At 41.1% G+C, this 26,370-nt stretch overlaps 1 protein-coding gene across 1 annotated transcript; it reads right to left on the bottom strand.

The window, feature by feature from the left end:
- Positions 1 to 222: 222 nt before the first annotated feature.
- Positions 223 to 25,080, bottom strand: Sec22b (SEC22 homolog B, vesicle trafficking protein). Its single transcript, XM_052731119.1, has 5 exons — positions 24,868 to 25,080; positions 19,712 to 19,821; positions 13,627 to 13,787; positions 11,562 to 11,708; positions 223 to 2,233 (listed from the first exon to the last, which is right to left on the bottom strand). Exons 1-5 carry the CDS (start codon positions 24,940 to 24,942, stop codon positions 2,079 to 2,081), a joined length of 648 nt encoding a protein of 215 aa, XP_052587079.1. The 5' UTR covers positions 24,943 to 25,080; the 3' UTR covers positions 223 to 2,078.
- Between the last annotated feature and the right edge of the window lie 1,290 nt (positions 25,081 to 26,370).

Genomic DNA, 26,370 nt, shown 5'->3' with positions numbered 1-26,370 from the left:
GACATCTTTTGCCTAGTCAGATCTTCCTGCTACCACCTATCAAAACCATACACCAGAGGCCGGGTCTTGTTTTCTCTTTGTCCATCACCCCAACCTTTACCTGTTTCTTTGTTCATCATTTACTCCACACCCTTACTTCAGTGCCCACTGAGATGAGGTACAAGGCGCCAAGAGGAAATGTGTACATAATTTAACTAGACAACAAAACTTCACACTGAAGGGAACATTCTAGAAGTATTTATTTCATTGCTGACATTAGGTTGCAGCATGCAACTCTCAACAATGAGCTGCCACCCTCCATTCTCAGAGAAGCACCAAACACTATGGTGCGACTACTTAGGTTTTCAGTCTTCCAAAGGCCTGTATTGCCAATATCATTATTTATGGGATAAGCCTTTTAGGGACTTAAAAGCACTTATTCTCTACAAAAAGTCATTTGTATTTCATGCACAAAACTCTAATTGGCAGATTTACGTTCATAATAGAAGACATTTATTCTAGTTCTGTAATTATCAGGAATACAATAAGCATCCCTACCGGCCTTCTCATAAGGGAGACTGTTGTCCTCCACCAGGAATAGGGCAGCGGTGATGATCTCTAGGGTTATAAAACTGCTTACTAAAAGTCTTTCCAAAGGTGTTACGAAATAAGAAGTTGGCTCATTTTCCAGTACAATTTAAAGAAATGTTTGCAGTATCTGCAGGAGTTATAGGTTATATTGTAGGCCCTTGTGATAATATTCAAGAGGCCTATTCTTCCCACTTACAAAATTCTACCTCAGAAGGAAAAAGGTGAAATCCCCATTATCCCTGAGCAAAAAGGGGAAAGAAGTCTTATATACTTTCATTGGTTAATAGAAGTCATTGTTATGAGTTCTCTGTCCCTAGAACATTCTTGCAGAATTTACAAGAACTGAAACAGGAATGAGGGGTTCTCAGAGACATTCTCTATGATGTACTTGGGTATGTATGTGTGAGTGAGTAGCTGATCGGCAAAGATGATACATTTAACTAACCACACTGCTGAATATGTCACATTTTGAAATTTGGGAATATCCTGACAGGATATTTATGGGATGAAACTAGGAATTTAAGCAAATTATGATGGAAAGAAAACCAAGAATGGGAAAAAGTATAGAGGACAAAGTGGGAGTCAGGGGCAGGACAAAGCTGGAGTTCTGGGCTGGGCCTTTCTTCTCATAAAGCAGGGCCTCTGACTACCCTACGCTATACTCTATAGCGATCACACACTCCAAAACAATTATGTCCCGAGAGGATTTAAGTCTTAAAGAGTAAATGAAGAGGAAGGCGGATCTCTGTGAATTCAAGGCCAGCCTGGTCTACATGAGTTCCAAGACAGCTGAGGTTAGAGAGACCCTGTCTCAACAAAACAAAACAAAAAAAAAAAGAATAAAAACAAATAAGAAACAAAAAGAGTAAATGACAGAAAAATTCCAGCCTTTTAGTCAAGCAATACTATGTAATTTCAAGGCATATTAATGTAACTGATTTAACCCCAAAGCAACTGTGCAATAAGCAAAATACGAAAGGAAAACAACCAAGGTCAACTTCCTACAGTGGCCAACACACAGGATCCGCGCATCAAAGCAATCAACCTTCCCATACTCCGATCTCACTTGAAAGTCAATCACAAATGTCCCCAACAAAGGAATGTCGATTAAAGTGAAGCCTTCTTTGAAGGGAATTTCAGGGTGTTGCTAACATGGGTTGGCTACCTTAAATTTCACTGATGGCTCCATCAGAGAGAGAATGCCCCAGTTCTTCTGTCTTACAAATGTACTTGGAGGGAAAGAAACAAAACAAACAATCTACTGTTCCCTAATACATTTGGCTTAGCCCCCAGAGAAAGTCTCTGCCCCAAAGAGACTTCCACATGGGTTAAGCTTCCTTAAACAAGGTGCCATCTTTCATTTTCAGGACAGGTCTTTTCTTGCAAGGTCTTTAGAGGCAAAAAGTTCCACTGGATTCTAATACACAGCCCTGTGAGCTCAGTTTCCTGAAAACATACACCTGCTGGGTTCTAGGTTCTCCCTTCCCAGTGACTAGGCTCACTCCGCCTCACAGCCACCAAAACCGCACATACACTATCAGCATGATGAAGAATACAGCTACTGCTGCAAGTTTGGCGTAAGTGGACCGCATGTTCAGGTACTTCGCATCCTGGCGGTATTTCTTAGACAGACTGGACAAATTGTTAGCCTTTGAGTCCAACGCTGAAAAGAGGAAAAAGGAAAACATTAATTAGACCCCTCAAGTATTGTATTAAAACATTAAGGCATAAAAATAACCAAAATGACTGGCAGAGTAAACAGGCCTTTCAACTATGCTTAACAATAAAGTAGTAACTGCATTATCAAAATTTGAGTAGGTGCATAAGACTGCATTAGAGAGAGAGTTTCAGCGTATGATAAACACACCTAATAACTATTAACTGATATTTTTCTATATCCTTTTACTTTTATTTGTGTGTGTGTGTGTGTGTGTGGTGCTGAGGGCCTGGAACATGCTAGGCATGCAGAGCTGAATGCCCAGCATTACCTGATAATATTTTTTTTAAGATTTCCTTATTTTTATTTATGTCTATGTGTGAATGCATGTGTGTATGCACATGTACACTTGATGCCTTGGAAGTCAGAAGAGGGCTTTGGATCATCTCAAGCTAGAGTTACAGACAAGTGTGACCCACCAGATGTGGGTCCTGGGAACCAAACTTGGTACCACTGCAAGAGCAGCGGGCACTCTAAACCCATGAGCCAGCTCACTATCCTTAACTTATCATCTTTATATGATAAGTGGTCTAAATCACACACAGGCTAAGACCAGCATAAACAAAAACATTCAATTAGTCAGACAATGATTATTAAACTATACTTCCATGGTGATTGTTAATTCCAAGATTCTTCACAGAGTAAAGATGATTACAGAATCAAAGCTATCAGACATAGTATTTCAACACACAAACAAAAGTTAAACTGTAATTAAAATACAGAGACAGGCTCTAAGAAACAAAACAGACCCCACAAATATCTAGTAAGTTAAGCCTTCAGCACTGTCTACAAAGACTACCCCCAGCTTGTGTAATGTTGCTGTGTTCTCACACATGCTAACCATGAAAGCGGATATTCTTATTGACATAATGATTTCAATCCAACTGTTTTGGGAAAAGTTTTGACAACGTGTTTCATAATCTGGGTTTGTTCTTCCTTGGCAATGCTTTCTAAGTGGGTGTAATGGCACACGCCTATAATTCCAGCAGCATAGAGCCAGAGACATAAGGACCAGGAGTTTAAGGGCAGCCTCTGCTGTTTAGTGAAACCATCTCAAAACAAACAAACAAACAAGTAAACAAAAAACAGACAATGCTTTGGAATATTTAAAGTTACTTAACAGACTGGTTTTGACTGAGAAATATGGTATTACTTAATGTAAGCACAACAGTTACTACATTAGCAACAGATCCCAACAGTAACAAAAAAAAAAAAAAACTAGCCATAAAAGAAGACATTAGGGGATAGAAATAACCATGATGATGTTCAAACTGTCTCTCTAGGTAGTCTACCAGAAGCTGTCTCAACTGGTCAGGTATCTTTTTCTCCCATTTTAACTTTTAAATTTAGTATACAAAGTAATGATTTTCATTATTACCTTTTAGATGTATGTATTATACTTTTTAAAACTCAACTTCCTCCCTCCCTGCCCTCCTCTTCCTCCCCCCATTAGGGCCCTTTCTGTTCTGTCCTCACAGGAATTCCATCAACTTCTTTCCCTTCCCCCATCTTTTAAGATTTCTCCCACAGCCCCTCCTTAGTTTCATCGACACACATGAAAGCAGACATTCAGTGTTTTGTCTTTGTGAGTCTGGCTGATTTTAACATAATGATATCCGGCTGGACAGGAATTTTTAAATAACGTGTTTACTGCTGTATCCTGAGTACTTAGAACAGGGCACACAGTCAGCGCTCAATAAACATCTGCCATGACCCTTCCTCTTAAGAGGCCTGAACTCATATCTCTAGTGCATACTTCCTTTGTTCCCAGAGGAATTTCTATCTCTCTTAAGATCCGTGTTTAAATCTCTGTCGAAACTATTTCTTATTCAATTACAACTTTGCGGCTGGGCGGTGGTGGCACTAGGGAGGCAGAGCCAGGTGGATCTCTGTGAGTTCGAGGCCAGCCTGGGCTACCAAGTGAGTTCCAGGAAAAGGCACAAAGCTACACAGAGAAACCCTGTCTCAAAAAACCAAAAAATAAATAAATAAATAAATAAAATAAAATAAAATAAAAAATTACAAGTTGGCTAAAAACAATTGCCGAGTGACTCTACACTTGAGTCTAAATGGGAAAGCAACAATGACAAGGTCATATGGAACAAGCAACCATTTGTCTGCTAAAAGCAGGTGCTGTCATGGGGCTCAGGCTGGTCTTGAACCTGTGCTGGTCCTGCCAGAGTATGGCACACACCACCACTCCCGGGCTGAAATAGGTAATATTTAAGAGTATCTCTCTGTATAAGAGCATTCTGAAACACATGACGTATGAAGACCAGATTCTGTTTGGAGTCAGGTGGTAAATACCTACATCACAGCAGGATCATGTGATAGGCCAGAAGGCAGTGAGAATCAAAACACCCGTGATTCTGGCCTTTGTGGAATTTGCAGTTTTGTAGGGGTGACACCTTTGAGTAAAGGACTACAGACCACAGCTTATTAGGTAGTAAAAAGAGGTAATTGGAACTTGTTGAAATGCACACGATTTACTCTTTGGCCTTCCATGCACAGCAGATGAGCTACAAAACAAGCAGCCAGAAGGAAAAGCGGATTGAGGAGACCGGTGTTACAGAGGAAGGGAAAACACTGTTTAAAGATGCTCATCTCCTCAGTGTCCTGAAATCTGCTCAGTCAGACAAGTTTTTCCTTTTCGTAAACCATTTCTTTTAGAAACCATTTCCTGTCTACATTTTTCTACTCCTTCTACATACATTACTAGAGATTTTTTTTCTGGGGCGGGGAGGGGATTCATATTCATTTAAGGTCATCAGCAATGAAGGAAGACAAAGACTCCAGGGACCAATAGATTCTGCTGGACACTAGCAGTGTGGTTTTTTGGTGAGCCACACAATGGTCTAGATCTCTACTTTTTCATCTGTAAACTGATCTGATCTGCCCATTTCACATAAAGACTGAGTAAGTGTTATGGTTTGGAAGTGAAATGCCCCCACAGGCTCGTGTGTTTGAATGCTTGATCCCATGACTAGTGGCACTATTTTGGGACTATAAAACTTTTCAGAGATGAGACCTAGCTGCATGAAGTGGGTTCTGATGGGCCCCCAAGGTTTAGACCCTACCCTACTTCGGGTCTGCTACTCTAGTTACTCTGTACGCGAGGAGGGAAGGAACCCCAATTGCACACTCCCTAACACCATGAACCTGACATGATTAACTGTATCCCTTCAAACTGTGAGCCAAAACAACTCCTTCCTCCCTTAGGCTGCTTACTGAGTGTCTGATCACAGCGAGGAGAAAAGTAACTAATGTAACAGGGACAGAAAAACCTCCCTAGGAGATGCCTACACCAAATGAGCACTTAAAGGTGATCAGTCCCTCTCTCTCTGAGGTAGTTTCTTCTTTCCCCAAGCAGGCAAGCATACTTAAGTCAGAAGTGTACAACCTTATCAATCAGCTATCTGTCAGTCCTACAGCAAAAAAGAACCTTACCTTGTAGATAAATGGAAGTATACACATTTGGGGTTTAAGAAAAAATTTTATGTTAGTCTACTTTATCTCAGGTAAAAACTCTAGTATAATAAAAATGTACATACTCAAAATTTGATGTTTAACGAGTATGAAGCTGTATGCTGTGGTAACTGAGGACTATTAACATAAAGGCTAAATTCTTCAGTATACAACAAAGGCAAGCCCCTGCTAATAAATATGCAACAAAGTTGAATTAAAAATAGTTATAATGGAATCTGTCTGCAACCATTATGATGAGAAATATAAAAGTATGTGAAACACACAAACTCATAACAATCTATCTTCAGAAAGCTTAGGGTTCCGGGGATGGCTTAGTTTGTGAGGAACTCCTACTCAGACATGAGAACTGAGTTCAGACCCCGTCTCCTACATAAAAGTAATATAAAAAATAAGCCACATAAAGATGGATATCACACAGAAAATCTGAATTCTGTTGTCTTTGATATTTTTAACTCCAGAGAGACATTTGATTGTAAAGGCTGCTGAGTTATACCAATATGTATATTTTAAAGGTACCTTGACTTCAAAATTTGGATCTAAGGATATGTTGCTTTGGAAAGGATGCTCTGCTTTTATTTCCACAGAAAGCAAGAGGCTATGGATTTGTTCCAGATTAAGATACATCAGGTTTGACCCAAGACCCCCTGAAAGGTCTCTGATGACACCATGGCCCAGATGATCTAACATCCAGAACGGTTTCAAGGCAACTGGCTCAGACAATACAGCCTCACGGATTACCCCATAATCCTAAAATTTTCTTTATGTCCCCATAAGAATACAGCACCCTCATCCAACAGGAAGTAGTATGAGGAGCTATGCCCACATTCCCAAATATACCAAGCTGGCTTTAGAGATGGAATTGGCTCACTCCTTCTCTAAACCCACGCATAATTCCCCCCCCCCTCAAAAAAAAGGTTGAGAGATTCTTCTGTCCCATATCAAAAGAGCCCTCTGATGTGGGACAGAGAAAAACCAATATTTTTATTTAAAACAGGTTGATTATAAATGCAATCTTTCTAAAGAAGGGGGATATGATATGGAAATATAGGATACAGATATGATAAAATAAAAGGGTGGATTACTGAACCAACTTTTAAAGAGCAACTTGTTTAAAATGTTTTACATTGGTATAGATTTTAGTTTATTGATACAAATTTAGAGTTGATTTTGTTCTACTATATATATATTTCTACTTTTTTTTTTTTTTTTTTTTTGGTTTTTCGAGACAGGGTTTCTCTGTGTAGCTTTGCGCCTTTCCTGGAACTCACTTGGTAGCCCAGGCTGGCCTCGAACTCACAGAGATCCGCCTGGCTCTGCCTCCCGAGTGCTGGGATTAAAGGCGTGCGCCACCACCGCCCGGCTATTTCTACTTTTGTTTAAGGTATTATGTTTATGTAACTCATTTAGATTGCAATGGATAATTAAGAAATACAGATTAATATTTAGTCTTCTATGATAATCAAACTTATAGTCATGCTAGTTTAGTTTTCTAGGTATATATAGATATATTTCAGACAGATAGGTAGTCTTCAAATACTTCAAAGACCTACAGAATATGGCATTTAAAATGTTTTAAAAATTTAGACTTTCTGAACAGTGAGACAGACATGTATGCTCCTGGAAGCACCGATTTACTTCAGAGAGGAAGATGGGCATCAAAGACACTCCATATGGAGTTTATCTTCTTCTTGACAAAAATAGCCTTTGGGGCAAGAAACTGTTCTTGCCTGGACTGCTTGATCAACTGGACATGCAGGACCCATAGGAATGTGACCACTGAACTTTGCTTGGCAAAATGGTCCTTCAAATTCCTGCTTCACAGAGGAAACTGCCAGACATTCTACAGGACACAGAAAGAAGTGACTGAGAGACTCTAGGCCTGTGGACTGAAAACAGATGCCCCAACTTTACAGAGAAACTTTGGATGACTGTCCAGGCTGTCAGCTGTCTCTGTCTACTCTCACAAGACTCCCAAAAGTTGCTTGCATCCTTCTTCCGTTTCTCAGGTAATAATATATCCTTCTGGGGTCTTTGATGTAGTTGAAGACTAGATAGTTATAATTTCATTAGTCATGATAAAAGTTAGATATGAAACCTTAGACTCACAAATATAGGATAGATAGAATATCTTCTTTAATTCTGCCAAATACAAATAGACTAGATACTAATAAATAGACTAAATATTGTAACTGTAATTCTTGCTTGATAATTGTTCTGTTATATGTAATTTTACTATGTTAAAGCTAAAACCTTCCTTTTTGAAAAAGAAAAGAAAAAGGGAAGTACTGTGGATATCGCTCTGTATAAATAAAATGCTGACTGGCCAGTAGCCAGGCAGGAAGTATAGGTGGGACAAACAGAAAAGAGAACTGTGGGAACAGGAAGGCTGAGTCAGGAGACACCAGCCCGCTGTCCAGGGAGCAGCATGTAATGGCATACAGGTAAAGCCACAGAACACATGGCGATATACAGATTAACAGAAATGGGCTAAGTTTAAGTGTAAGAGCTAGTCAGTGGTAGGCCTGAGCTAATGGCCAAGCAGTTTTAAAAAATATTAGCCTGTGTGTGTTTATTTGGGTCTGAGTGACTGCAGGACTGGAGATAACTCCAGCTACAGTATGACATGTGTCTGAAAGCACAGCACTAGGGAGCAGAGACAGACAGATCCCAGGAGCTCATTGGCCAGCTGAATCATGGAGCTCCAGGCTCAGTGAGAGATCCTGACTTAATAAATAAGGTGGAGAGCAACAAGACGGTACCAGACATCAACTCTGGCCTCCACACATCCAAGCACAGACATACAACTGCATGCACACACCCATACAAACATGTGCAAACACTACCTACACACAAATACAAAAACAAACATACAAGCACACACATGTGAAGAGCTTACATGCACATATCCAATGTTCAAATAACATTAAACATCATATATACTTTAATCTAATCTGCTTAGTTAGCTATAATTTAAAATTACTCTAGATAATTCAATCACCATCACTGAAAATCACTTAATTTTACATACTGACTTAATTTACTTTATACAGTGTTTCTGTTTGCATGTATCCCTGCAGGCCAGAAGAGGGAGCCAGATCTCATTACAGATGGTAGTGAGCCACCACATGGGTGCTGGGAATTGAACTCAGGACCTCTGGAAGAACAGCCAGTGTTCTTAACCTCTGAGCCATCTCTCCAGTCCTTAATTTACTTTAAATCTGTCTACATAAACTGGGTGTAGTGGGACACACCTGTAATGCCAGCATTTAGGAAGCAGAAGCAAATGGATCCAGGGGAATCAGGGCTACAGTAAGACCCTGTCTCAAGAGACTGGAAAGACGGTTCAGTTGTTAAAAGGACCTGCTGCTCTTGTAGAGGAAATGGGTTCAGTTCCCAGCACCCACATGGTGGCTTACAATTATTTATAACTCCAGTTCCAGAGGATCTGATGCCCTCTTCTGATCTCTGTTGAGTGTGCACACATGCACACACATGGTGTACATACATACATGCAGGCAAAACACTCATAAGAATAAAATAAAATAAAATAAATGAATCCAAAAATTTTTAAAAGACCATCTCAAAAACACAAAACAAAGTAAATATATTTTACTAGGGAGAAGGCTCAATGGATACAGCATTTGCCACACAAGCAGAGAACCTGAGTTCAGTTCCCCAGAATCCACGTAAAGCCAGAAGCTGTACCTCTGAAGCAGGAGGACAGGAGATGACATGAGAATTCCCAGAAGCTCACAGGTCAGCTAGTTTGGCATATGCAATGACAAGAGACACTGTCTTGTGGTGTGGTGGCACACACTTTTTGTTTTTTGTCCTTTTTCAAGACAAGGTTTGTGGTGGTATTTTACTTGTACTGAAATGTGATTTTAATTGTATGTTAATAAATAAAGTTGTCTGGGGGTCAGAGCTATTAGAGCCATAGCAAGTGCGTGGCGGCAGTGGCGCACGCCTTTAAGGACCTGGAGGGCGGTACATTCAGGCAGTGACGAGGCAGTCACATGTTTGGGCTTACAACCAATGAGAAGGCAGAACAGGAAGACTTTAAAGACATACACACAGGAAGTAGGTCCTTTTCGGAGAGCTCTCTTGGCTGAAGAGGATCCCTGAATCAGGAAGGGTGAGGCTCTTAGCTCTGACCTCTTGGCTTTCTTCTCTGAATTGGCTCTGTGTTTCTTATTTAATAAGACCGTTGGTTACATCTACAAAGGTTTCTTGGTGTAACAGCCTTAGCTGTCCTGGAACTCGCTGCTTTGTAGACCAGGCTGATCTTGAACTCACAGAGATTCTTCTGCCTCTGCTTCTCAAGCGTCAGGATTAAAGGTGTGCGCCACCACTTCAAGGTTGTGGCACGTGCTTTTAATCCCAGAACTTGAGAGGTAAAGGCAGGTATATTTCTGTGAGTTCAATGCCAGTCAGAGCTATATAGTAAGACACTGTCTGAATTTTCTTAAAAAAGTGGGGGGGGGGGGGGCGCGCAGGCAGTGCTGGAGTACACCTTTAATCCCAGCATTCAGGAGGCAGACCTCTGTGAGTTCTAGGCCAGCCTCGTCTACAGAGCAAGTCCAGGACAGCCACAGCAACACAGAGAAACCCTGTCTTGAAAAACCAAAAAAAAGTCTAAAATAACATAAAAGGCAGAAGGCAAGGATCAATACTTGAGGTTGCCTCTGACTTCCATATGTATCCACAGCAATATGCATACATAGTCATATACACACACAATAAAACATACACACACAAAAGATTTTTAAAAATCTGGCAAATAGATATATTAGTAAACAGCTTAGGAGACAGCTCCGACAGGGAAGTGTCTGCCGGGTAAGCAAGAGGACCTGGGTTCGAGTTCCCAGAATAAGCAAGAGGACCTGGGTTCGAGTTCCCAGAACTGACATAAAAAGTCAGCAAAAGTGGCACATGCGTGTAATTTCAGCAATGAGTGTCAGATAGGTGGATCCCTATGGATCCCTGGGTCAGCCAGCCTCACATAATTGGAAAACCAATTATAATTGGAAAAACAAGCCAAGGACAGACTGTCTCAGAAAACCAAGGTGAATGCTGTTAGAGGAACACACTTAAAGCTGACCTTGCTTCCACACTCATGTGCACACATAAAAATAAGTAAATACAAATACACGTTATAGTAGTACACGCTAAAGATTGTGTAAAGAAGTATTTTTGGAGTTCAAGTAGGAGATCAATGTGGGCTGAGCTACAAGGACCAGGGTGAGCATCTTCAAGAGCCAGCTCCTGCAAGGCCAGGTGATACGCAGTCAGAATGCACTGCTAAGAACACCAAGGAAGCTGACTTGGCTGAGACAGAGTGACATATATTTGCATCCTCCCCATTTTCTATCTATAAAGCACAACACCTTCCATACAACAGACACTTAATAACTGATGGAAGGAAGGTGAGAGCAGACTAGATCTTTTTTATAGTCTCAGAAGAGGAATGTCTTGATGAAACTGGAATTTCATAACCCTGACCTAGCAGCAATAATGCTTCCCAAGGAGACATCAAGGATCTATCACATCCTTGACTACGAACTTGCACAAATGTTTCTGCACAAATGTTTCTGTATTTAATTTACTTAATTTTGCACTTTCTTAGAAACAGTAACTGCTTCTGTGAGTCCTTTACAATGTTTTTGTGCACAGAACTAATCACGCAAGGTGAAAATCCCCACCATACTGGAAGCCTTGCTGTGTAATCAATTCCTGAGAGTCCCAGCTGGACTCTGACAAGCTGTTCTCTTACTTTGCTTTCAGATACCTGAGAGTGCTTCTCCCCTTTGTAAGACTTCTTCAATGTTGGCAACCATGATCCTCTGCACATCTTGCAATTCAGTGTTGATGGAGCCGAGATTTCTCCGAGCACGACTATCAATGTAGAGTTTCTTGGTTTTCTGAATGAAGGTATCTAGAATGATGATAAGTAACCATTAACAATTTTCCTGTCCATCAAGCCACTGAAAGAGGTAATCAGAACTTGAGTTTATTCCAAGACTGGCCACTGTCTTGAGTTTATTCTTACATCTGCCATCTGTCCACTGTTGGCTTTGACCTCTTTGTAAAATGTTAAGATGACCATTAGGTGAACTGTCCCTGGGACACCTCTGAGTTTGAGGCATTTACTACCAGAATCCATCGAGATATTAAGACCCATTTAGTAAACCATTACTGAAGACAGAAAAATTTCAAACTATACTCAGAGACCCTTTGGGTTTCATTACTTAATTCTACACATCCCCTGAAATAACTAACATTGTCAACACTTTATCATCACAGCCTAAAATGGCCAAAGAGTTAGAGCAGCAGTATACTTTCCAAATTTACCCCAAATCAAACGTGATAAAAACTTGCAAAATCTCCGATACAGAACTGTAGTTTCATCCACCTGTAGCCTAGTAGTCTGTATTTCTCAAAACTGTGAGGATGGCATATCAGAAATATTTTCAACTCTTGCCAAAACAGTCTACTGCTATGCTGCTGATCCCTGCCTTGGCTTTCAATCGCCGCTCCACTCTCCTGCACTCTGGGACGCTGAGCCCCGTGGAGCACGTCAGGCTCTGGCATGAAGGTACTCCAACAGAGGGAGAGGGCAGTGCTGCTGGGCCCCCACTCGCACTCTCCTGAGGACTCCCTGCGGACTAGCAGTGCTCCTCCACAAAAGCGTCTGCTCCTTCAAGCTGGTCTGCCCCAAGTGCTCTCCCTTTCGGTTCAGAAGCCGCTCCTTCCCGTGACATCTTCATTCTGAGAATGGGAACAACTACTGCTCAGGGTCCCGAGTCACTATACATGGTACTGCAGTCTGTTCCTATCTTTATTCACCTGAAGCTTATTTGGGTAAGCCAGCTCTTTCCTTTGTGACCTTGATACACTTGTCCTATTATTCTCTTGGATTTACTAAACTTGTTATCCAGAAAACATCATTTAAAAAACTATGTATCGCCAGGCGGTGGTGGCACACGCCTTTGATCCCAGCACTCCGGAGGCAAAGCAAGGTGGATCTCTGTCAGTTCAAGGCCAGCCTGGTCTACAGAGTGAGATCCAGGACAGGCACCAAAACAACAGAGAAACCCTGTCTCAAAAAACAAAAAACCAAAAAACAATATATCATATAAATTAGCATTTGGCCATTTTCTCTATATTACTAAAAGCAAGATGATGTACCTGTCTAACAAACTTGAAAACTTTAGAAATTCCAAGACATAAAGATGTTTCTCTTTTGACTAAGGATTTCAGCAATGTATTCTGACTCTGCCTGTTCTAGCTCTCAATGCTTATCATGCACAGGTCATTTCCTTTGACCTACTAAGAGCACAATCTTTTACAGGTCTGACCGGTGCTGAACTTTCCCCTAATTCCTGTGTAAGTACAGACACTCACACTTGCTACTTCTGAAGGTAACAAACAGGGTTTTCAAATACCATATATTTTCTAATTAGAGGTTCTTATTCTACTGGGAAGAAAAAAAAAAAAAACACCAATCATCATTTTTCCTGATTTCCAAATTCGGATTTCCATAGAATTAGTCTTACTGTGTGAGCCTACAGATTAAAGAACTCAGCTATGATAAGGTAGTCAAGTATACTGTCACGTAGAATTTGTCACACCAACTAAACAACAAAAAGGCACACGGGGAAAAGGACAAAAGACTAGAGGAATTTACTAATAAGAAGGAAGCTTTCTTCATTCAAAAAGACAAAAAGGGACATTTGCAGAAGGGACAGAATCAAACCCTTCCCAGGCAAATTCCAGGGGAAAACGTGTCAACATTAAAACCAGTGTATCAAAATGTTTACTCCTTAATAGAGAAATGCAGGGTCTAGTCTTACCAAACTCGATGAAGGAATAGGGCCTGGACACGGTGGGTACCTTCTTCCCATGCTGCTCATCAAATTCTGAGTGCAAGTCTTCCAGGTAGGCAAAGGCCAGCTTCTTAGGGAAGGCAGCTTCACACAAGACCAAGTAACACACCCCCTGCTCAATAATGTAGCTGGAGGAAAGAGCAAGACACGGTTACTCATGAAGGGACCGTACTGTGTGTGGAGGCTGACTTTTAGGACTCCATCAGCTTGTTAAAACATCTGCCTCAAGTCAAAAGGTTCACTTCAGATCACAAATTGTTAGAACCAAGAAGCCAACTGTCTTCCCACTACTAAACACGGATCCAAAAGAACAGGGCTGGCATGGGTGTCTCAGCACTCAGGAACACTTGTTCTTGCAGAGGATCTGAGTTCATTCCCAGCATCCACAGGGCAGCTCACAACCATCTCTAACTCCAGTTCAAGAGAACCTGAACGCCTCTTCTCACCTCTGTGGGCACCAGGCATGCAAGCGCACACGCACGCACACACACATACACACACACAGAGGAAAAACACTCATATACATAAAAGTAAATAGAAAAAATACCCAGAAGAGAGTAGGCACATTGTAATTGTTTACTCATTATACAATTTTTCAATTAATATATATTAATACCTAAGAGGTTATTTTTGCAGGCATGATGACTCTATCCCTCCTATGACCATGTATGACAAAAATATTAGTGTACACATATTAAAGTCCCTCCAGTCACAACATAAAATAGAACTAAGAATTTATGGAGAAAAAAGTTAGAAGTTAAATGAGATAATGTTTACTGGCATATAAAAAAGTCACCTCAAAAATAGTCAAGCTGCCTACTTCTGGCCAGAAGAATGTTGTGGAATATTATTTTAACTAGGCAAAGGTGTGTTACATTTGTTTCTGCTGACTTTAGCAATGTAAAGATGTGTTACATTTGCTTCTGCTGCATTTGTTTAATTATGGAAAGATGTGTTGCTGCTTCCCCTTGCCTGCCTAAGGCACCTGACTAGTCTAATAAAAAGCTGAATGGCCAATAGCTAGGCAGGAGAGGGATAGGCGGGGCTGGCAGGCAGAGAGAATAAGTAGGAGGAGAATGAGAGAAGAGAGAAGAGAATGGGGGAGAAAGAAAGGGAGATGGCCCGGGGCCAGCCAGGCAGCCGCCATACAGAAGAAAAAAAAGGTAAAAAGCCCTGAGGCAAAAGGTAGATAAAAGCTGGGCGGTGGTGGCGCACGCCTTTAATCCCAGCACTTGGGAGGCAGAGCCAGGCGGATCTCTGTGAGTTCGAGGCCAGCCTGGTCTCCAAAGCGAGTTCCAGGAAAGGCGCAAAGCTACACAGAGAACCCTGTCTCGAAAAACCAAAAAAAAAAAAAAAAAAAAAAAAAAAGGTAGATAAAGAGAAACAGGCTAATTTAAGTTAAAAGAGCTAGCCAGAAATGTGCCTAAGCTAGTGGGAAGTCTCCCTGTCATGATTTGGGAACTGGTTGGTTTCCCAAAAGAAAAACCCTGGTACAGAAGAACTCTAATCAACTGGAAAACCATTCAACAATGGAATTGACTCCTTTTTGTGACAGTGAGCTCTCTGGCATTCTGGGAAGGGGCTTTGTGACTATGGAATATTCTTGGGGAAAAGTTAAGCTACTAAGAGCCTTTCAAACCTTTTAGTCACAGTACTCTTTATTCCAACAAAACGTATACTAACAGGGCTTATGTGTGCAGAGGACAAGGTCAGAGGTTCTTTGGTTTAGGTTGAAAAGCACGAAGTCTGACACAAACTCCCATCCCTGCCTTCTGTTCCTGATTGCTGAGGCGTCCTAGAGACCCACAAAGGAACGTCTAAAGACTTGGTACTCTCTTGGGCACAGAGTGATGTTTACAACACTGCTGTCCTGCCACGTGCACGGGCACCTGGATGAACTGACCTCCTTGACTTTAACCTGCACTGTCATTTGTGACACTGGTGTCATTCCCAGAGAGGTAAACGGGACTTACTGGCCTGCTTCAAAGCTGCAGGGACACACAAATCCAGTAACATAAAGTCATACTCTGGTAGTGTTAGAGCCTTTCAGATGAAATGCTAAGTCACACTTTACCATAGTCAAATGGCATGGTGCCTCTAACAAACTGGACCCCACACACCTGCTTAAGCTATTCTTTCTCACTGTGGTATTTTACACAGCTGGAGAAATTCTGTTCCTTCTCAGATGTTCAAGCCTCTGTAAGTTCTTTTTTCTCTGAAATTTTTATAGTCACTTTTCTTCTAGTCCCTTTCTTCAAACACTCAAATAGGAATGTATTGCTTTCTTCAAAGCACTTCATTTACATTTCTTGTTCTAAAGCCCAGTTTCTCAACTGGTGGACTGTGACCTCATGTGGAACTGTGGAAAATCTGGCAACTCTGAATGAGCAAAAACAAAATGAAAAATGGAACATGTATGAAGCCAAGGTATTTCTATCAGGGCTTTACAACAATGCACAGTGCGCTTTTACTGCAGCCTGGTTTCTGAACATGCACATCCTCTGCACTGCACAGGATGTCAAGACACATGCCAGCAAATGCCCAGAACACATGAGCTCAGATCTGAGACTGCTCTGTGTCTGCTGAAGTGTCCCTACGTGGTACATATCAAGTTTTCTGCTCTCATAGAAAAAATGATGATCTGATAATAGAAAACAAAAACATTTTACTACCATTATTCCTCACTATGTAACTACCTAAGTAGTATACATTTTACTATTGGCCATGTTTGATTTTAAAATCTGTTTGAGTTGCTGACTTGAGTTGCATTAAAAAAACAAAATCATTAAATGAATTTTGCCTTGAAACCTGGACAGAATTTACACCAATTTCTGAAATGGCCTTAACCATACTTCTGCCACTTTGTACTACATATTTATGCAAAGCAGTGTCCTCGGCACTGAAGAATATAAAATCAAAATGAAGATAAAACTCTGAAAAACACTGATGATGCTCTGTAGAATCAAACATTCAGTCAAGACTCAATCCTTTATGTAAAAATATAATGCATCTCATGAGCATGTAAATTTGCTTGTTTTAACTAAATAACAAATTTACTTGTACACCAATGAATTACTTAAAAATAAAATTTTGAACAATTTATGACCAGTAAATGTTTAATTTGTGTACCTATTTTATGCACGTACATACTCAGTCTTGTAAAAATTTCATGCACAGAAAAGCAAGTGGAAAAGTTTAGTGAGCCCTGCTCTAAAGCACTGTGCTGGTTTGAATGTGCCTCTGTTAGGAAGAATGTCAGCTCATTAGGAGGTAGGAGCACTCATGCAGACAACACAGCTCTGGCGAAGAAGAACCCTTTACTAGCTCTTCAGCAGAAAAACCCAAGACTGTGAAAGGCCTACAGGAATCACAAGAAAATTTCTTTCCATGTCCACAAAATATTTCCTAGGTCTTTTGTTCTCTATTCCACGTGGAAACACACACACACACACACACACACACACACACACACACACACACACTCACACAAACAGTCATCCTACAGTATCTGCAGGGGATTACTTCCAGGATACCCAGAGTTACTAAAATTGGAAAATGTCTAAGTTCCTTATATAAAGTGGAACAATATTTGCACAAAATCCATGTGTATCTTTTTGTAGACTTCCAATCATCTTAAATACCTAATAGAGTATAAACGCCCTGTTAATAGCTGTTATATTGTTTAGGGAATAATGATAAGAAAAAAAACTCCACAAAACCCACATCTGTTTAGAACAGATACAAGTTTTAAAAAATATTCTCAATGCATGGTCCTTTGCTATAGACATGGCTTCTACAGAGGCAGAACCTGTGGACATGGAAGATAACGGTATCATATAATTAAATGAATACATATGCATTCTCTTGGCTAAGTTGTCTAGGCTGGTCTCAACTCAGGAGCTCACACAGCTCTCCTACCTTAGCCTCCAGACTGGCCCAGACTACAGATGCATGCTATCTCTTATGGCTAAATGGCTATTATTATTATTTTTAATTTTGGTGTTTCAATTAAAGTATCTTTGCAAATGCCTTAGATACTATGTAATTGCCTTATAAAATGTGCGTCTCCCGTTCTCTTTTTAGAGCACACTTGGTCTTGATAAGCTCAAGTACTCTGGTTGCAGTGCTTGTTTATTAGCTGTTTGCGGCTCATCCAAGCAGTTCCTCCTCGTCCTAATAGACCTCACCACCCGAGCTGCTGTCATCATGAAGCTCACTTAGTTGATCCTTTTATTTTTTCCTTTCATCTTCTATAGCATCTTTCCTGTATTATTCAACACCAATTATCTGTAGATAATTAAAAATCCAATAGAGTTCCTGTGATAGTTGATACTGACTGTCAACTTGACAGGATCTAGAACTGCCTAGGAGAATCCCGGGCACATCTTTGAGGGAGTTTCTTCACTGAGTTAACTGAGATGGAAGATCAACCCTAGACATCAGGGTTCCATGGGCTGACGTCTAGGACTGAGTAGGAAGGATGGAGCATGCTGGGCAGCAGCATGCCTCTCTACTTCCTGCCTGCAGATGCAGTAGGAGCAGCAGCATGCCTCTCTACTTCCTGCCTGCAGATGCAGTAGGAGCAGCAGCATGCCTCTCTACTTCCTGCCTGCAGATGCAGTGGGAGCAGCAGCATTTCTCTCTACTTCCTGCCTGCAGATGCAGTGGGAGCAGCAGCATGCCTCCAGCCCTCCCCACTATGACTTTCCTGTCGACACTCTAGGAGACAGAAATAAACCCTTCTCCCCTTAATTTGCTTCTGGTAGGTTCTCTGGTAGAGTGCTGAGAAGGTAACACGGTTCCTTTCAGCCCTCTCTTACTTAGTGCACTGTCATAACATGCAGTGGCTGGAGACATCATTCAGTGGTAGGGTACTGGTCCAGCATGCATGAGAGCACTGAGTTCAACCCCGGTAACACAAACTTAACAGAAACCCACCACTTCTACGGCCACTGACTTTGATGCTTTTCAATTTTCTTATAGTGTTTAAATATTTATTGTCTGTTCTCTATGAATCAAGGAAGATGCTAACTATGTATGCATCTCCTTAAAGCCCTTGTAGAGAAATCCTTTGAAGAGAAAACCAGGGCTTGGAGACATTATGTGAATTGGTCGGTAACACTGTTAAGTAAGTCTTTGAGCACGAGCACTTGCTATTTGTGTCTGGCTCCAAGATGTTCCTAAAGCAAGAAGTTACCTGTGATTGAATGCTAGGTATAGAGTTTGTTGGACACAGGTTAACAAGTTAAATTACTGTTAAGCACCTTAACTTAAAAAAACTAAGATTTCAGCTTTCTAGGGAGAGAGCCAGAAAAAGCGCTTCCATAGAGAGACTGTGTTTTTAGAGCAGTTTATGTTTAAGAAACTGTTACTATCCGGGCTGGGGATATGGCTTAGTTCATACACTACATGCCTTGCAAGCTGGAAGCCCCAAGTTTGTCCCTAGAACACATGTTTGTTTTAAGTGCCAGGTGTGGTGGCACACATTTATAACCCAGCACTAAAGAAGGAGACAGCAAGGATCCCTGGGGCTCCCTGGCCAGCTAGCTTAGCCCACTTGGGAGTTCCAAGCCAGTGAGAGAGATTGTTGTGAAAAGAAAAAAAAGAACAAGGTGGATAGAACCTGAGGATGTCACCCAAGGTGGTCTTCTGGCCCGCACACTCATGCGCACACGTACACACTCCCGCACAAAGCATTACATGAGGAAACAACACTATTATTATAGTTTTAAAGGTTTTTAAAAATCATGTGTGTGCATTTATCGCTAAATGCACATTTAAAAATAGAGTATACGGGGGGGGGGGGGGTTGAGTTGTGAGTTGAGGTAACCTCACAGGGTACAAGAAGGCATCGATGCCCGGGAGCCAGAATTACAGGTGGTGTGAGCCACTTGATATGGGTGTCAGGAACTAACTCGGGTCCTCTACAAGAAAAGTTAGTGCTCTTAACCACTGAGCCATCTTCCCAGTCCCTACCGTTCTATTCTTATAGGGTATTATGTCACTGAATTTCATACTTGAATGATCACAAGGAAATCAGAGCTATACTCACTGGAAAGTCATGGCTCCTGCTTCCAAGGTACATCTGGTAGGGGACTGGTCATTCAACTTTCGAAAGAGTTGCTTAGCCTGGCTCTGATACTGCTGGAGGTCTCGGCCTGACTGAAAGAAGATAACTTCATTGAAGAATTTAACACACACACACACACAAAGCCATATCCGTTAGAGGCGTCGTGACATCACAAGACTACTACATAAATAAGGTCCTTCACTTAGCGGTCAACAAGATTCATTTCAATGAAGAAAAATGTCTTACTATTAGAACAAATAAGAAAACCTAACTCCTAGTTTTTCCAAGACCCCAGTACTTAACTGCTAAGAAGCAAAAGTGTGTATGTCCATTTTACATAAGGCACTCAGTGTTCCTTTTGCTATTAGCTCACTACCCTCCTCCTCCTCACCCATTTCCCTCACAGTTATGGGCATGAAACTATACATCCCATGACACATCCTGGAGAAAGTTCTGAGAACCAAAGACTGGTGAATCTCATTTTTTATGCTGGAGTATCAACAGAATCTTCCACAGAGCATTTAAGTAAAACTCTATCTGCATGCCTGTGATTGAAAACTCCGTGAACACTACCACTGCAACTAGGCAAAAAGGCCAAGTATCCTTTATTACATGAATCATATTTGATTCTCCAGTTTAGGTAGCAAATTTGAATAAAGAGTGACATATGCAAAAAGGGTAACACTCAAACGGTATAGTTAGTATTTCTTTGAACAATTCCTTTAGAAGAAAAGGAGGGGGCATAATGTAGTCACATCATTTGGAAAGAATAAATGTCTTACCTTACTAACCTACTAGAGTCAAAGGCGAAGAAAAGCAGGACATGAAGAGTGAGAAACAAATATATACTGCTAATTCACCCTCTTCCTGGGGGGAAGGAGGACTTTCTGCTAGCTATGGTCTGAAGGTCTCTACTGTCCAGATCTTTAAGATGAGAATTTCACCACCAAACTGATGGTGAGGAAGTGAAGCCTTTGGGAGATGGTCAGTTATGATGAGAGAATGCTAATGATTGAGGTTGATGTCCCTGTATGAAACCCCAGAAAGCTAATTTGGCCCCTGTACCACCGAAGACCCACACAGAGTTGCTATCTATGAACTAAAAGCAGACACCAAATCTGCTAGCCTTGTCACCTTGGACTTCCCAGTTTCTTTTGATGTTTATTAGCCAACCAGCCATACACATTGCCATGTGACAGAAAGTCCTAATTATCCCATTTTTGGAATTACTTATTTTGTATTGAAAGACAGACTAGCCTTCCTTTAGCAGGTATCTCATAATGCTGAAATAAAAGTGGTTATATTAGTTCCTAAGAACAAAATCATTTTGGCTAAACAATAATTTTCCTAACATATTCACACAGTAAACTACTACGCAGCCACTAAAATATTTAATGTTATGAGACAATATTCAGCACATATACCTGTTAAGAGGGAAAATGAAGTCAGTCTAACAGTATAGCTCATTATTTAATTTTACATACACACAGGGAGGAGGGAGAGGAGGGAAGGGAGGGGGAAATATGAGAATATTTGAGTACAGATTATAGTAAATAAACATCATTAGCACCTTGGACTTTTTGGCTATATAAGTCACTAAACTTTCCAAATAAGCATGGATTATTTCTACAGTATAAAAATTATTCATTCATCCCTGTTCACTGCATCCGTGTACAAAGAGTGCCATGTGTAATTCTGGTTTGTAAATTTAAAGACAGGCTAGAATTTGGAAAAACACTTCAGAAATAAAGTTAACACTCATTTTCTGTCAGGAACTATTCTGAACATTTTACATAATTTAACTAATTAAATCATCATAATTACTCTAGGAGGTGATTAGAATTATTATTCCAATATTATACTTTAGAAACCAAATTTGGCCAAGGACTCTATGGGGCTAGAAGGAGAAGGGCTAGGATTGACCTCGATAATCTGACCACACAGCCCCCTGCTTCAAACACTATGACATTCTACTTACATGATTAAAATTGTTTCAGTGTAGATCCACCTTCTAGACAATGTCTTGTCAATCATGTAATTCACAGGAAAAGCCCAAGGAGCTATGTGGTAGTTGACCGAGATCCCACAAAAACAACATAACCACTGCTTTACAGACAGATGTAGCCTGCTTTCAATGTCAAAGCCACAAAGGGCTCACAGTCAGTTAGTTAGCTCAGCTAAAAATACCTAGATGCCCTGATTGTGCTTCCTATTTCATGTAGAAGAAATCAAACCTCTGTCTGCCCTGTACGATATGTTAGTAATCCAATAATGAAGAGAATGAGAACAGCTGGCCTTGCCATGAGCAAACTCGAGGTCATTCACTGGTAGATTTAGGGCCATCTAGTACACTTAGGATCGACTCTGTATTACACAAGGTACAAGACAGTGATTTGCCTCAGAATCTCAGTATTTTTTCCATCTCACCTAGGCCTAGTAGACAACTACTGCTACCAAATATCATCTTTTACCTTTCTAAGAATGTTTCAGATTTGGTTTTGTTTTACAAACCAATGAATATACCAGGTATATTTACAAAGCATGGGTGAGAGGTTCATTACAGCATGGGTGACCCCTAAACTGCTTCATCTCAGCCAAGTTCCACCCCATCAGGGTATCATGGATGATGACCTCATCCTTGCTTTCATCTTCCACTTCCCACATACTTTAGCACTGCTAAAGATCACTGTATTCTCTAAGAATGTTTAGCTGAGGCCTTATCATGTGTAGCTCCTTGATAAACTCAGCTGGTCAAAGGCCAGTTCGACCAAGAACCTGCCATTTTCCTCTACAGGTAATTATAGTAACTGCCCTTAAATAAGGGCAGTGAGGCGGTTCGGGTGTACAGCAGGTTACTTGTTTTACTAGGGCTCCCTATCATCTACCTGGTTAGTTCTAACATCTTTCCCACAGCTGAACTGCCCTTCCAGCACTAGTGCAAAATGAGAGCAAATACAATAATTTTGAGGTAGAATAGAAAGAATAGGTAGATAAAAGAAACTGTAAACATCCTAAAAAGAAAAAACATGTCCTTACAGAGAGAGAGAGAGAGAGAGAGAGAGAGAGAGAGAGAGAGAGAGAGAGAAAGAGAGAAAGAGAAAAAAAGAAAAAGAAAGAAAAGAAAGGAGGAAGAAAGGAATAGAATCATCAGTCTGCGAGCCTGGGTTTGTGAAGAAAAATTCACCTATCTGCCCTAAGCCTAAATTTCTAGTTAAGCACATAGTCAACACTGTATAAAATGCTCTGTCTATATTATAGGTGTTACTCTCCACCACATTATCTGAAAAACCAGTCATCTTCAGTGATAAGGCAGTTATTAGCATATATAGGCACTGGCACCTAGTAAATACCTACAAATAACCTAATGAGTATCAGCACAAATAATTAAAAGCACATGAATTACTTTGGCTTGGACAATTAGAGGACTTAATATAAAACTATTTGGTCAAGATAATCTATGTCTTAAAAGTTATTTCTGATTTGGATACTGTGGTATATTCTTGTAATTCTAGCATTCAAGAGGCTAAGGAAGAGGGATCAATTCAAGGCAAGCTCCAGCTATACTGAACATGCCCCCCCTCAAAAAAAAAGGAAAAAGTTGCTTCTAAATCAGTAAGAAGTGAATGCATGGTTGAAAAGTCTTACACAAGGCAGTACGAGCAGTGGTTAGGAACTAAGTTTCCGGTCTAGAACCAAACTGATACTGATGAGAAAATAGTAGCTGATTACTATAATCAGCAATTCTCAACCAGGACTGACTTTGTCCCCAAAGGAACTTTTGGAAACGTCTAGAAGTCGTTCAGGTTGTTAAAACAGGAGGACAGGAAATGTTCTACTGCCATCAGGATATTAGGGGACATCATCCTACAAGGCCTAGGACAGTCTCTCACAACGAAGAATCATCCAGCCCCAAATGTGAAGAGTGACAGGTAAAAAGAGACCCCTTCCCCTAACTTGTTAGCTGTCTGACTTTAAGCAAGTGGCCTGTTCTCTGTAAGCCTCGCTGCTTCCCTCTCTACGAAGGGTGGTAAGAGCGAGCCGCACTCTAACACCGGTGGTATGAGGACTGAAGAAACACTGCACTCAGCAGGCTCGGGACAGTGCTGCTGTGTGCTAGGCACTCTATAACATTCTGCATACCATTACGATGGTAAAAATGAGTCTACGGCGGATGCTTTTTAGAAGCCATTAAAAGTTTAGAAAGGATATTTATTATTTAGAATTGAAATCACTAGAGGAAAATGATGGAATGACAATCACAAAAACACTTCTGTGGAGAATTTCTCGTCAATGAAACAAAGCAACCCATTGTGGCAGATCAACAAGAAGTAAATACGAAGTTTAAAATTACGAAACAATCAATGAATTTTTCAGAAAATTATCAAAGCAGAAACTAGGGGCCCACTAATAATAAGTTGCATTTCAAACCCACTTTGGTCACCCCCCTCCATTAGAATTCAATGCAACTGACCAGATTTTGCCCCTTTCTACCCCACTGCTACCCCTCATGGGAAAAAATATTTCTCAAAGTACGTGTCTTCTACGAAGATGCCACCCCCCATCTCCCTTGTTCAGATCATATTCTTGGGCTCATTTGAGCAATATACTTTATTAGAGCGGGTGAAAATCAGGCATAACTGTGAAAGCAGGCCCTGTACTGAACTTTGACAACTTTATAAGTGGCAATATTACCTCATCCGCTTTCAAAAGATGTCATCAGGCTAGGTCAAGGATCAGGTGCTACAGGAAAACGAGGTGAAGAAATAAGGGGTTGATCTTCCCCGAGATGTATCAGTCAACAGCCTTAACAGCAGCGGAAAACGAAAAGTCCTGAATTTTAAGAAGGCCCCTAACAACTCACCTCAAGCTGGGTGGGTGATCACAATTAGCCAAAGATATCCTTTCTCCGGAGCTTTTTGTCTAAAGAGGAACAGGGAACACCAAACTCTAACTCCTCCGACAAAGACTTCTAATCCTAGGTAGTATCTCCACCAGCAAACGGTAAAAGAGCTACGGGGGAGGAGGAGGGAGTGCCTGCGAGGTCGCCACGGTCTCGCTGGTCCAAGGAAGGAATCCATAGCTGGGAGCAAGGCGAGTTCGCAGGGACCGGAGGGCTCGGGGCTCCGGCTGCAGCTTACCTGTTCGTCCTCCTGCATCGAGGCGGCCAGCGGAAGCCCGTCCGCCACGCGGGCGATCATTGTCAGCAGCACCATCTTCCCAGGCTATGGAGACCCGGCCGCCTCAGTCACTGCCCGCCCTTCTCCCGCGGGGGCCAGTTACACCTCCCGCTCAGTTCCCCAACAGCGAGCTGCTGGCGTCTCCGCTTCCCGCTGAGGTGGCCGGAAACAGCTCTAAAGCTTTCCACTACCGGTCCGTTCAACTGGCTTCCCACCAAGAACCACAACCACCGCAACTTTAGTTCCGCAGTCTTTCCGCCGGCCTCCTCTTGCTAGCCAAGTCCCGCCCACTTTTGTGATTTTCTTTCTCTTTCTCTTTCTTTTCTTTTCTTTCTTTTTTCTTTCTCCCTTTCTTTCCTTCCTTCCTTCCTTTCTTTTCTTTTTTATTTTTATTTTCTTGCTTTCACTAAGTCGTGTCTCTTGAAGCGGCGTGGCACCCAAGCTAAAACAATTTTCTAGTTTCTTTACACTTAAGGTATTTGAAAAAGGGCTAGAAAGGTAACTGAGAGCGAGGTTTTACACGAACGGAGTGCGAAGCAAGTAAATAGCTGTATGTTTTCAGATTTTTTTTTTAACAGAAAATTTCGTGTATAATACTTTTCACATTTGTGTATGTCTCGACAGAGCTTTTTTTGAGGGTTGATGCTGTCACAAGGTTCTTAAACAGTTTGTGGCAAGAAATCAGCAAATAGAGGCTGGAGAGACGGGCTCAGGGGTCAAGTGCACTGTCTGCTCTTCCAGAGGTCAGAAGTTCAACTCCCAGCAACCACATGGTGGTTCACAACGATCTGTAACTCCAATTCCAGGAAGATCTGACGCTTTCTTCTGGCTTCTACAGCCCCTGCATGCACGTGGTGCACAGACATCAGTGGAGGTGAAACACCCATACACAAGAAAATTTTAAAAAGAGATCAGCAAATACATATTCTATAAATGAACACAAGTTGCATAGGTCCTTCAGGCTCCCCAAATATAGGCTCTCAGCTGCCTCTGTCATGGTATAGAAAGGGTAATCTTACCAGGCTTTCCAATGACTTGATTTTCACTTGCTTTTGAACCTCTAGACAACTACTCTAAAGGAGGGGTCCTCATCTCTCTGTTCTTTGGTGTCCTCATCTGTAAGAAAGGGATATTCTTAGTTCCTAAAGGGTTTTTGTGACTATAAAATGTGAACATGTAGGTACGAGTGTTTTGTAGGCTAAAAAACGAAATAATATGAATGTATTTATTACATTAGTAACAACTATTCTTTGTTAAATGTTTATAGTTAGTCTTATGAATATTTGTAAATTTAACCAAACAGCCCAGTAAGATTTGTTAGTTGAAGGCCCCCACTTTATAGTTTGGGAAGCTTTAGAAAAGGATTTTTCCAGGGTCACATAGCAGTGATGTGAACATGAGTTGAGCTCAGGTTGGCCTAGAACTCACATATAGTACATGTTGGCCTTGGAGTCACAATCTCAT

Source organism: Peromyscus californicus, unplaced genomic scaffold, assembly GCF_007827085.1.
Source record: "Peromyscus californicus insignis strain IS unplaced genomic scaffold, ASM782708v3 Scaffold_9__1_contigs__length_137607984, whole genome shotgun sequence".
Classification (NCBI taxonomy): Eukaryota; Metazoa; Chordata; class Mammalia; order Rodentia; family Cricetidae; genus Peromyscus; species Peromyscus californicus.
This window is presented reverse-complemented; position numbering and strand designations above follow the sequence as displayed.